We start from the raw sequence: 12,372 nt of genomic DNA, 5'->3' as shown, positions 1-12,372 counted from the left end.
CCATATCAATATTGTATAGTATGCGTATCCATATCAATATTGTATGATATGCGTATCCATATCAATATTATATGATATGCTTATCCATATCCATATTATCTGTCTTGTCCTCTAGCAGAGTCCCAAAGCTTAGCAACATGTATGACATCTGCTTTTAATATTAGTTTTAATATTAGATTTTCAAAAATTACATAGTGTTACTTTTAAGATTAATGCATTTTACCCGTTTCCCTTGGAAGCCTGCTTATTGTCCTCTGACCCTTAGAAGTTAAATTAGCAAAGAAGAAGCCTAGATAATATAAATTTTACTCTTCACAAGAATTTTTGTTGAATAGGGAAAATTGAAGTTCATCATCTTTTCTTTGGCATTTAAAATCAAATGCTGGCTGGAAAAAATGTGAAAAGCGTTTCTATAAAGCATACTCATAAATTCACACCTGTAGTGTTTCTGATAACTTAAACCTTAATAAGGAATGCCCTGGAGGACGTGACCCCCGATCCATCCCTGACAGATGCTGAATTATAAGCATGTCGGTGTCGAGAATTCTGACTGGTGTAGTAGGGGTTGGGGTTTGGTAGTGTATATACTAGCGTGTTTAAGGAACTGAGGAGTAGTTTTATATGAATTTGTGGGGGACTTCGGCTCCCTCTCGGAGGTTGTAGAATGGCTAGTTTGACGAGATCCCAAGGAGCTGCTAGGGAATTGGCTATAACTGCAAGCCAAGATGTGGTCTTTGGTACGTAGATAATGCTCTTGTAATGACACTTGGAATTAATTCCTTTAGTATAATTGTCTAGCAATAAAAGGAGAAAATTGAATTTGTAAAGTTTATTTTACCTTGAGATTTGGAGTAGAAAAGAGCCATACATTTGTGAATTAGCACTTAAGTGGGTGACAGCCATACAATTTGAGCAAACTGCCCTATACCAGAAAGTCTCAGGCACCAAAATAGCTTGGCAGGTTGCAAGATAATGTTCACTTCAAGGCTTTATCCTCAACAAATTAAAACTGGAGCAGTTGACATAATAGAAAGGGATGCTGTGTCCTTGGCACTCTTGTTTCTGAACTGCATTATTATAAAATGTGTCTGTCAGTAAATCATATAGAGAACGTGCTATGCTGTTGAATAGCTGTCAGCTTTTCTATTTTCAAGTACCTGGATGATTCTCTAATAATTCTAAACTGTTTGAGAATCATATTGGTTTCTTCTTTAAGCAAAAGTGTGTTCCTTTAGCAATAATTGTGTTCTGAGGCTTCTAGCTACATTTTTAGCAAAGAAAGCATTTCTTAAAATAACGGGCCTGATCTTATGATTAGAATTGTATATAGTCTGTAGGTTTTTGGAGAAACTACAAGTCTTTCAGATCTATTAATGAAGTAGCTTGCTCTCTGTTTATCTTTAGTAAATATGGAAGACACTTTTAATCCCACCTAATCTGGTACATTGTATTAAATGATTGAATGTATTCTGGAATAAGCCATTAATTTTCAACAGATGCATCACTTATTTTAGAAAAATGACAAGTTGATATGATTTGACTAAGTTTCATGATGGTTCTTTAACACTGATATTAGAAAGTGGATTTTGACAACAATATACAGTTATCTCTCACACTGGCTGCCCTATCCATTGGACTGTGGTGGACATTCGATAGATCTAGGAGTGGTTTTGGTCTTGGAGTAGGAATTGCTTTCTTGGCGACCCTGGTCACTCAACTGCTAGTCTATAATGGTGTTTATCAGTAAGTATTACTCTCTTTGGTACTTGTTTGCTAAAGAAATGATAACTGAATTCAGAATCCAGGTTTTGAAGCCTATTGAGTTCATCTAATCCAAAGTAATGTGTTCTCATTGTAATCGTTTTAGTACAGGTCATTGCACTTCCTTTCTGGGTTGTTAAACATCTTTCTGTGATTCTAGATATACCTCTCCAGACTTCCTCTATGTGCGTTCTTGGCTACCCTGTATTTTTTTCGCCGGAGGCATAACGATGGGAAACATTGGTCGACAACTGGCACTGGTAAACGATATTTATTTAATCAGTTTTCTATAATTGGGTTGAATGATAGGTTTTCTTTAAATGCCTTACTTCTTTAAGGGACAACAATGTGTGAAGACACCACTCTTGATTTCTCTTTTGTAATTTCATTGACATAATTTAATCACAAGTGTATCAAAAGTTGAATGAGCCACTAATTAGAAGAACAAAAATATAATGATATGATCTGTCATTAAAACTGGGGTACTAGAATTTTTGTTCCTATTCCCCCCAAAGGGGACAGTATCAAAAGTGAAAAATGACACGTCTAATAATTATGTTGCTACCACCCCCCCCCCCAAAAAAAAAACCAAACAACCAAATTCACTGTCATTGAATTCATTCTCATTCATGGCCACCCTATAAGGCAGGGTAGAACTGCCCCTGTGGGTTTCTGAGCCTTTATGGAAGTAGCAAGCGTCCTCTTTCTCCCTTGGAATGGCTGGTGGTTTCGAACTGCTAACCTCACAGTTAGCAGCCCAACGCATGCCCACTATGTTGCCATGGCTTCTGGGCTGCTTAAATAGATTTGAATTGGAATTATCTCCAACTAATCAAGACGATTGGTCACCTTAATTATGAAGGAAAGTGTTACCCAAGTCATGGGTAGCAAAGATCAAGATTAGGCCATAGAAGTTTTCTCAGTAAGCATCTTACCATTGTAGCCATGAGATATTGTGGTTCAGTGACAGAATTCTCACCTTCCATGTAGGAGACTAGCCAATGATTCTAGCCAATGTATCACCCATCACTGAAGGCTTGTGCATTGCTATGATGCAGACCAGGTTTCAGTAGAGCTTACAGACTAAGACAAACTAGGAAGAAAGGTTTGGCGATGTTCTCAACATCAGATAATATAAACCCTGTAGATCACAGCAGTCGGATGCAGTTGTTTCTGGGGTTGCCGTGAGTGGTGAATTGACCTGACACGATGTCGCAACCACCACCGCCCTTTTAACTTGCTGAAGGAATTGAGCAGTGACTGTCTTTTTGACAGTTATCCAGTTTTCTTAAACCAATTCATCTCCTTTATTTTAAACTGTGGAGATACATTTCCATACATTTTTATAGCTACATTTAAAAATATAACTGTATTTTTTAAGATAAACTTGGTTACAATCTTTTACTAATAATTTTTAAATGTATATTTTAGAGGTGGTTTTAAAAATATGATCTGAATTTACTACGCGAGCCCTGTCTTTAAGTCCTAGACATTTCCTTTTCTGATTCACCTCTCGAGGACTCAAGGAAAGCTGTTTTGCTTCCTTTCTCTCCTTGTTGTAGCATCGCTGTAAATCATAGTAATGTCATTTGCAGGTCATGTGGAAACCTTGCCTTTCTCCTACTTTTGACTGTGCATCTTTCACTTTAGAAAGTGAATGCTTCATTTTCCCTATCACATTTGCTATTTAATCAGCATATCGCAGAACTCTCAGGTTCTTTAGGCATGTATGAACAAAGTATTATTTTGATAGCTTTACATTTATTTGGAAATTGCTTTTCAAAAGAAATCCTAATCTGTTATCTTTCCAATTTTTGCAGTATGAATGCAAAGTCATCGCAGAAAAATCTCATCAGGAATGAAGAAGGCAAAAATGTATCTTTTGTACAGAAAACAAGATGAACAGACCATGTAAATGATACACAGACCTTCAAACTTTGAACTGTAAAGTTGCCATGATGCAGTTTTCCCCTCTATTGGTATCTACATCTATACCAGTAATAGCCCAGTAATATATGTATTACTGCAATCTGTGATTGCTTCATTTGTAAATCAGTTATAAACCTTTATGTTTTTGAATTAAATAACTGTAAAATAAATATATATGTACGACATTAAAAAAGATGCTGATTAATAGATAAAAGTTTAAAATTTTTTAAAATACCATTCATCATATCTCACTGTTGATGTGCCAAAATATTCTGTTATTGCCATGGAGACTATAAGAATGCTCTCAATAATTTATAAGTGTGGGAATGAGGAAAGACAAGAAAAACCAAGTGTAAAGTTGGTCTATTTTCTTCACTTATTGTTATACTTTTTCATTTTTCTAATCATGGCAGAATGTTATTCATCCCTAATGTGCGTTTAGTTTTTGTTTTAATGTTAGGGAGTGCTTTGGATGTTTTATCAGTTGATGAAAATGGACTGCCATACACTGTTTGCGAGCATGTATTACTGAAGGGAATCCAAAGAATACTGTTTTGTTTAGGCAGATTTTATTGGAAATAGTTGATGACCAGGGGAGGTTACCAATATTGTGTGGAAAAAGCATATAGAGATTATTCCAAAGTAATGAATAATAAAATTTATCAAGAATACATACATGTTTTGGAAATACAAAAGGACTTCTGCAGTGCCACAAAGTATGAAGTGTTATTAGCTATAATTTGGGATTCAGTATCCTACTGCTTTTATACCTGAAGTATATAAGAAATCCCAAACAGATCAACATAAAGCTACTAATTCTGGTGGGTCTGCTATTGTGTGGAAGCAATCCCTGTAGTTGGGTTGGGGTCTTATGATTTATTGTCAGTGGAACGTCTAGATTTGCAAATGCCTAGATTACATATATTCTGGGGGACAGGGAATGGATGGGTCCACAATAGGTATTTCTATGCCTGTTAGTGAATAGTTCTTTAAGAATGCATTGGCTGGTATTCTGTGCTTGTGAAACATCTTGATCAGTTATATGCATATATTGCCAATGACTAGAGACATATAAGTATTTTTTAAACTTATTTTTAGCCCACTTTCTTCCCTCCAATTTTGACTTGTAAAGTTGATGACAAGTATATGATATGTGACACTAAATTTTTCTGAATACTTTGATGTGCGTGTATGTGTGTGTGTTGGCGTGAAGGAGAGGGGAATGTATGTGTGTGTGAGTGTGTGTGTACTCATGCATTTATAGATGTCAAGTAGATATTTCTGATTTTGAGTTTTAAAAACATTGCTCTAAGATTAAAACCTTGTGTGCCACACTTGGTTTTACTTTTATATATTAGGACTGAAATTGTGGAAATCCTGAAAGAATTTCATATTGAATAAATATGTTCACAGTCTTAACTATAGTGGTGTAAGTAAACTACTATAATTTATTATTTCCCAGATAATATTACTCATTTAGAACATATAAGGTATATTTTTAGAATCAACTTTGTAAACACTGTAAAATCTTTAATAAGTTAAAAGGACTATGATGTAGATATTGTGAAAATTGCTGTTAAAGTCAAGATTTATTAAATATAGAATTACCATCTTGTTTAAGAGTAATTTTCCTCTTTGTCTTGTCTTACAATTTAGTATTGTGGATTAATCAAATTAATGTGTGGTTGAACTTCCTAAGAAATGATGAAAAGAAGCAAAGTATGGTATTGGAGATAAAAGGATCATCAGTGGCATTCTTAAGTTTTATATAGAAATAAGAAAATGCTAGAGAAACATGCCAAAAAAATGTTTTGAATTCTGATAAATATATCAAAAAGATTTTTTCTTACAGTGAAACAGAGTGATGGAAAATATTAACACTGTATGTATAGCAGTGTTTCTGTGCTTTCATTAAAGTTAATGGGGACACTGACAACTGGCAATTCTACAAAAACAAAGTCATTGTACTTAGATGAGTCAGTTCTTTATTTCTTTTGTATTGTGCAGTTTTGCCTCCATTGGAATGCTGAAGGTCATGGAAGCATCTCAGCGGTATCTCTGTATTTCACACGTCTTGTATTTTCTAGGTCGAGCGCAGACTTGGTTAATATCATAACCTGCTTCTAGACTGCTTGGGGTTCACTTTTCTTCTAAATAAAATGTCTTCTTTGTAAGACATTTATTCCTGTGATGGTCTTGTGAATAATGGCATTTTGATTTGTGTCTGAAAAAGTCTGTTTTCTGCTTGAAGAATGATTGAGACAGCATGGAAATCTAAGATCATAGTTTTGCTTTAATTTTTCTTCAGCAGTTCAAAGATTTGACTGGTATTCTAAAAGCCTGCTATTGGTGTAATTTTCTGCCCGTTGTGGAGAATTTGTCTTTTTACTCCAGGAGCTTTTAAATGCTTTTCTCTCTGTTCTCAAGGTTTTCAGTTTCACTTTGATATGTGTGCTCTGGATTTGTTGTTGTTATCATTCCTCGATATAAGGTATAAGTTTCAATTTGTGGGCTCATATCACTAATTTTGGGAGATTCCTGAATGTGGATGCTTATTGAAGTCACATGGGATCTGTTAAAAAAAATAGATGGGGGGAAGTGATTACAAGATGGTGTCCAGGTAGAATCACCTGCCTAGTGCTACCATTGTGAGATCAGAAAATTAAGAGATAAGGAGGCCAATAAGGGGAGGCCAGCTGCATAGAATCCCAGGGTACTAGGGTTTGTGGGTCAGACCTCCCCTTGTGATTTTTGCCCACAAGTGATTCAAGAACTCCTGTGATGCTCTAAGTTCACTGCATCTGCCGCAGGATTTTCACATCCCTTGGCAGATCCAGTGGGATGCCGTCTGCTACCCCTTCCTGGGCTCAAGATTTAAGACCTGATGATGTGCAGTAATTTCCCTCAGACTTCTGTCTAAGGGTATTCATATGACCAGGCCCATGGAGAGCCTCTGAAAACTAGCCACAATAGCTCATTTTGGTGCTTCCCTCTCTGCTCCCCTTTCTGCTTACACATTCACAGGGTTTGTACCTCCCCTCTCCACCCTGTAACAGAGCAACAACATCAACCACCCCTTTTCCACTGCTCCCCAGCTCTACACGGTAGCCTGCCAGTGTGGGTAACATAGATAATTAGACACTAATTTGCTGCAATCAGAGAGCCCCTGGCAGATGGCAGATCTCTGAAGCACAGCCTACTGAGCCACGCAGGAGTGAGCTGGGAGTAGGAGGGCAATTGGGTAACTTGGACCCAGTGAGTCCCAAACCCAATTGGACAATCTAATCCCCCTTTCCTGGGGGACAACACGGCACATCCCTGATACCAGGACACTGTACTAGACTCTATTAAAACATTTTTTTTCTGAGGCTGTGTTGGTTTTTGTAACTTTAAGCCACCATACAACTGGTTCATTACCAAAGCTTTAACATAACAAAACAGGACAAGCCACAAAGTGCTAAAGTCTTCAGCCTCAGCCCCAAACAGGTTTTACCAATTTGGGGCTTGACAAAGTGTCTTTTAAAGACTTGAAAGACCACACAATAGTAAGTCAGCAAAACAAGCCTCCTACATAAGACACTGGCCCGCTGAGTAAGACATTGCTATACTCCACCACCCTAGACTACTTAGGAAGGTGAAATGAGTCGACCCCATCTCCACACCCCCGTTTGGCCACCTCCACCATTCCTATACCCACTGACCTAATTCACCAGAAGTACATTCTCTCAAGATAATCAACTCAATCACAAGAATACAACTCTCTCAGTCATACCAGACACCAAATCATCCCCCCTGCCTGAATCTCACCTACTCTGAATCCCTATAAGACCACAAGGCGGTAAAGCATCGTTCTACCAACACTACCCCTACATATACACAGGGTTGACAAGGGATGCTGGTGGATTCACTATACGACTTCTTTACCTCAACCACAATAACCTCTGAAACCTGTTCCATTCACTTCAACAACACACAACCTCATTTAAACTCACCAAGTGAAATTGCAGCTTTCTAGGGCCGAGAGCCGGCCCACAGGGAGACAGAGACACAACTCGAACCTGTAGTATAGCTAGTGCCAGATAGTTGCTAGACCTATTCGCATTAGATTCTGAGGAAGAAAACACAGGGTCCCATTCTCCACCACCGGAATTGGGACTCATCATGTCAGGATTACTCGGCAACATTCCCAGCCCAGGATGGGATGGTAGCCAGTGAACACTGGGCCCCACTGACTCTTCCCGGTCTACCTTCTGAACAGAGCCTGTCTCACAGGGGTCCCACAATGATAGCCTATAATCTACCTTGGGATTGTACATAAGGAGAACTTAGTTGTGTAGTAAACTACTATACAGGGGCTTTCTGTTATAAACAAATAATTAAAGGTCTGAACCCTCATTTTAACCATTTAAAGGGTCAATAAGGGACCCTGGTAGATTTAACATGCACTCCAACCATCCTAACATTTAGAACCTGCTTCTTACACCTTGACAATACCTATTTTCCATCAACTTACCAACTAAACATGTATCCCCCATAACCTGTGTTCAGTTCTCCTGCATATGATCGGCCCGTTCAGTGCCACCCTCGCTGCTCCCAACAGACCTGGTACTATTGCTAGCAATTGGAGCCTGCTACTGGTCTGTACAGTGGTTTTCTACCTCACAATGGGCTGTGAGTGCCAGCCATGCTGTTTGTGATTGGCCTGCCCAGCACCACCCTTGCTGTCTGCAATCACCTTGCCCACCCTACCTAAGGTCGCCAACCACATCACACTCCAAATAGATAGCTCCAGCTGTCAAGGTAGAGAGTCAACCCAAGTGAAATAGAGACGCAGCTCAAACCCACAGGGCAGATGGCTACAGGTAGTTCATAGACTTGTTCTTACTAGCCCCTGAGAATGAAATCACAGAGCTCCTAGACTCCCAGGAAAATAGCACCGAGCTTCACCAAAACATCACCCAGACAACAATCCATATCAGCAGCCACCAGAAGAAAGCAAGAGAAAGAAAGCACAATGTCTTAGGAGGCCCTGAACTTAGCAACATACATAGAAGAAGCAGACTTTAAACCACCACAGAAAGAAATCTTCAGTATGGTGCTTAGAGTCATACAAGATATGAGGGGATCAATACACAAAAGGGAGAAAAAATAAGATCCAGTCAGCTTACCAAAGGGAAATACAGAGTTAAGGGAAAATGCAGCATAAGCAAAACAAATGTCAAAAGATCTTACCAACATGCTGGAAAAGGTAGAGAATTGTATCAGCGAAAAACATAACCAAGTAGAATTCAACAAACATGAAAGACAAGATAATAAAAGAAGCTGAAGAACACCAGAGAACAATGAGTGATGCTATGAAAAGACACAATATTTGAATAATTGAGTTACCAGAGCAAGACATGAAAAAGCAACAGCCAAGATAGCAAGGGAATCAGGACAAGGGAATCACAATCATCCAGGAATCAGAGAGGACACCAATTAGACTAAATACCAAGAAGAACACACCAAGGCATATAGTAGTCAAATTACCCAACTTTGAGGAAAAGGAGAAAAAGAGTAGCTAGAAAAAAATTATGCAGTCAGCTGTAAGGGTAATTCGGTAAGAATATACACAGAATTATCAGAAACCAGGAAGAAGAGAGAATAAACTAGAATCTTTCAAAGTTGAGGGAGAATAACGGTAACCCAAAAATCCTCTGTTCTACTACACTCTCCATCAAAACAGATGGAGCGGTAAGAGTTTTCCCAGATCAGGAAAAATTTAGAAAATACATAGTAAAATGAAAACAAACAGCAAAAAAAGTACTACACATATTACTTTCCAACACACTTTGGTCAGAAGACCAATATCCACAGCACAAACATGAGCCCACCACTAGTGTAATATTATCCAGAAGTCATAACACTGAAAGGAATGTTCAAGATGTCTTTGACATAACAAAAAGAATCCAAGAATGAATCCCCCCACATCCATAACACACTGCTCACACTGCTAAGGAGGGAGGGAGGAAAATGTCTATCACAAAAGGTACGAGATTACAGCAAAGAATCCACAGATGGATGTAATAATTCTGAACGTCAATGGTCTGAATTCATTAAAAGACAAAGGCCAGCAGAGTGGGTTAGGAAATAAAACCCAGCAATCTGTTGTCTGTAAGAGACACATATCAAGGTCAAGGACAAAAACAAGTTGAGGATCAAAGGTTGGAGGAAGGGATATCAAGCTAATGGCAATTTGAAAATAGCAGGAGTTGCAATTGTGACCAAATTGATTTCAAAGTGTAGGACATAGCAAGTGATAAATTTAGGCATTATATAATACTTAAGAGATCAGTAGACCAAGAGCCAGTGGGCATAATAAGCATATACGCACCCAACAAGAGACCCACAAAATAGTCAATCAAATCCTTCACAAGATGAAAAATGAGATTGCAGGATCAAGAATCATAGAAAGAGACACCGCTCTCTGAGAAGAATACTTCAGCGGGAAAGAAGCTTAACAAGGAGGTTACCGAATTAAACTCTTCAATTAGACACCTCAACCTGATAGACATATTCAGAGCTCTCCACCCAACCGCAAAACAATTCGCATGGCACATTTTAAAAAATAGAGCACATGCTGGGCCACACGTTTGAGAAAATTCAAAGATATTCACTCAGATTTCATTCTCTGACCACTACACCGTAAAGCTGGAAATCAACAAAAGAAATGGAAATAAGGGCAAATATTTGGAGGATGAATAACTTCTTCAAAATGAGTGGGTATTGGCCCAAATTAGAAAATAAATCAGGATGTTTCTAGAAACCAATGAGAACGAGAGCACAACATACCAAAATCTATGGGATACTGCAAAGGCAATTATCAGAGGATGCTTCATAGCGATAAATGTGCTTATGAAGAAGGAAGAGAGACTTATGGTGGATATCCTCTCACAAAACCTTCAGCAGTTGGAACAGAGTCAACAGAATAATTCTTCTAATAGCAAAAGAAAAGAAATTATAAAATCAGGAGGAGATAAATGAGTGGGAAAACATAGATATTGGAGAAAATCAACTCTGTAAAAAGCTGTTTCTTTGAAAGGATTACCAGAATTGACAAACTGTTGTTAAACCTAACAAAAGATAGGAAGGAGCAGACACCAATAACCAGGTCTAGGGATGAAAAAAGGGAATTTAAAATAGACTCCAAAGAAATTAAAAGCCTAATTATTACTAATTACTTTCTAGTACTTGGAGTACTACAAAGGACTGTACTCCAGGGAGTACAATAACTTGGAAGACATGTACAAATACCTGGAAAAACCTTGCTCAGGTTATCCCATATCGACATCAAGAACTTGAACCAGACCGATGGCAAAAGAAGAAATAGATAAAGTTATCAAGGCACTACCAACTAAAAAAAACCCTGGCCCATGTGGCTTTACGGGAGAATTCTACCAAGCATTCAGGTGACACCAATTCTACACAAGTTCTTCCAGAACATAGAAAAGAACGGTAAACTCCCCAAAACATTCTGTGAAACTAGTATAACTCTGATACCAAAACTGAACAAGGATCCAACAAGAATAGAAACTACAGGCAGATATCGCTAATGAACATAGACACAAAAATCCTTAAAATCTTGGCCAATAGAATATAAAGTATATACAATGAATATTTCATAATGACCAAGTGAGATTCATACTAGGAATTCAGGGATGGTTCAACATCCAAAATCCATCAACATTATCCACCACATTGAGAAGAAAAAAGACAAGAGCCATTTGATAATATCAATATGTGCAGAAAAAGCATTTGACAACATTCAACACCCATTCCTAATTAACACACAAGAAGATAGGACTGGAAGGGAATTGCCACAATATAATTAAAGCTGTATATGAAAGTTCAACAGCCAGCATTAGAATCAATGGAGAAAAGATGAAAACATTCCCACTGGGGGAAAAAAGGGGAACAGACAAGGATGTCTATTGTCCTCCAATTTTATTCAACATCATCCTGGAGGGTCTAGCTAATAATGTAAGGCAATGGAAGGATATCAAAGGTATATGTTTTGGGAAAGAATAACAATTTTGTTATTTGCAGATGATATACTTTTAATTTAGGTGGACAATGGGACAATGTGCTTTTAGAAATTTGTCAATTTCTTATAGGTTTTTGTATTTGTTGGAGTACAGTTTTTCGTAATACTGTGTAAATACTTTAAAATGTTTTGGTTAGTTTCTATTGTGATGTCACCCATTTCATTTCTTATTCATAATATTTGCTGATTCTCCTTTTTTCTTTGTTAAAGTTATGGCTGCAGTTTATCAATTTTGTTAATCTTTTTAAGGAAACCACTTCATGACACATTGATTTTTTTTACTGGTTTTCTGATTCATTTATTTCTGTTCTAATCTTTATTATTTCCTTACACCTAATAGCTAAGGATTTGTATTGCAGCTCTTGTTCTAATTTTTGTAGGTGTTGTGTTAAGGTATTGAATTTCATTCTCCCCCCAATCCCTACCTCCAAATCATTTTATTGGGAGCTCTTACAAATATTATACCAATCATTCCATAATTCATTCACATCAAGTAGTATCGTAAAATTGCTACTACAATCAGTTTCAACACATTTTCTTCCTCCCCACAAATCCCCACCAGAATCCTTAATCTACTTGTCTCTATAAATTCAACAATC

At 37.6% G+C, this 12,372-nt stretch overlaps 1 protein-coding gene across 2 annotated transcripts in view; it reads left to right on the top strand.

The window, feature by feature from the left end:
- Positions 1–5,881, top strand: part of INSIG2 (insulin induced gene 2) — a 29,083-nt gene extending 23,202 nt beyond the window's left edge. For both annotated transcript variants that reach the window (XM_045287433.1, XM_004711888.2), the window contains exons 4-6: positions 1,577–1,743; positions 1,922–2,021; positions 3,582–5,881. In XM_045287433.1, the coding sequence (XP_045143368.1) occupies positions 1,577–1,743; positions 1,922–2,021; positions 3,582–3,623 (309 nt within the window). In that variant the 3' untranslated portion in view covers positions 3,624–5,881. The remainder of the gene's footprint in view (positions 1–1,576; positions 1,744–1,921; positions 2,022–3,581) is intronic.
- Positions 5,882–12,372: the final 6,491 nt, after the last annotated feature.

This window comes from Echinops telfairi, unplaced genomic scaffold (assembly GCF_000313985.2).
Source record: "Echinops telfairi isolate 266 unplaced genomic scaffold, ASM31398v2 ScPeMD7_15;HRSCAF=58, whole genome shotgun sequence".
Taxonomy (NCBI): Eukaryota; Metazoa; Chordata; class Mammalia; order Afrosoricida; family Tenrecidae; genus Echinops; species Echinops telfairi.
The sequence above is the reverse complement of the archived record's forward strand: the minus strand, read 5'-3'. Positions and strand labels throughout refer to the sequence as shown.